Here is a 961-nt window from a genome sequence, read left to right as displayed (position 1 = left end):
GGGCAGCACTGCACAGCCCTGTGCTGGGCGCGATGTGCTCTGCGTGCCATCAGGGCCGGGGAGGCATGGTCTCCCCAAGTCCCTCTCCTTCGCTAGGGAGCTAGCGGTTCTGCACTCTGAGCCACGGACCAGCAGGTACTCACGACCAGATGGTGTAGGAGAGGAAGATGGCTGCACCCAGGAAGGACGGGAAGCACAGCAGGGTGATGAAGACGGTGCTCATGTGAGATGCTTGCCAGGGTTTGCTGGGGGACTGGCAGTTCTGCATCAGGCTGGTCTACAGACAGGGAGCAGAGTCCCATGTGCTGCCATCTCCCAAGAAAAGGCCCCAGGAGTGCAAGCGGGACAGCCGCCCCCACCTCGCCATCCCGTCCCATCCGCCGGGAGCTGAGCGAGCTCAGGGACACCCTGTCCCCAGCAACACCTCCTCCCTCCCACGAGGACGGCGCTGCTCACTGCACAGTGCAGCACCTCTGCTGCGTGCTACTGTGGCAGGGCGCAGCATCAGCACAGGGCTGCCCGTCATGGGGACGCGTGGGGAGCTGCCGGGCGGGGGGCAGCTCACACCTTTTTGATATAGAACAGCAGCAGCAGCTTCAGCGTCTGCACGGCCGGCAGGAGTGGTGCGAAGAGAACGCCCAGCCTGGGAGAGAGGGGGGAAAACGAGCTCATCCCCAGTCTGGGCCCCGCGGGAGCCAGTAGTGGGCAGAGCTGGGGGCAGCGGCAGGGCGCTGTCACCAGCTGCGGTCAGGCTTTCATAAAGCAAAGAGCAAGCACGCGACACCCCGTGCCAGGTTTGCTGCGCAGCCTGTGCTGGGATCTCACTGACTCCCAGGGCAGTTGTAGCCTTTGTGGCTCCCAGGTGTGTTGCAAGTGGGAATGCAGCAGCGCAGGTGTGAATCCCCTCCGTGAGCAGGGGGGCACGAGGCCGGGAGCTGCAGAAATGTGGGGGGGGGCAAAG

General features: G+C 64.4%; 1 protein-coding gene across 1 annotated transcript in view; it reads right to left on the bottom strand.

Moving 5' to 3' along the window:
- The window catches only part of TMC6 (transmembrane channel-like 6), a gene marked incomplete at both ends in the record, with an annotated part of 4,848 nt that overhangs the window by 718 nt on the left and 3,169 nt on the right, over positions 1-961 (bottom strand). Inside the window, 2 exons of the mRNA XM_009578407.1 lie at positions 144-277; positions 568-643. Coding sequence (XP_009576702.1) covers positions 144-277; positions 568-643 — 210 coding nt within the window. The remainder of the gene's footprint in view (positions 1-143; positions 278-567; positions 644-961) is intronic.

This window comes from Fulmarus glacialis, unplaced genomic scaffold (genome assembly GCF_000690835.1).
Source record: "Fulmarus glacialis isolate BGI_N327 unplaced genomic scaffold, ASM69083v1 scaffold25615, whole genome shotgun sequence".
Lineage (NCBI taxonomy): Eukaryota > Metazoa > Chordata > Aves > Procellariiformes > Procellariidae > Fulmarus > Fulmarus glacialis.
Note: the sequence above shows the minus strand (reverse complement) of the source record. Positions and strands in the feature narration are given on the sequence as shown.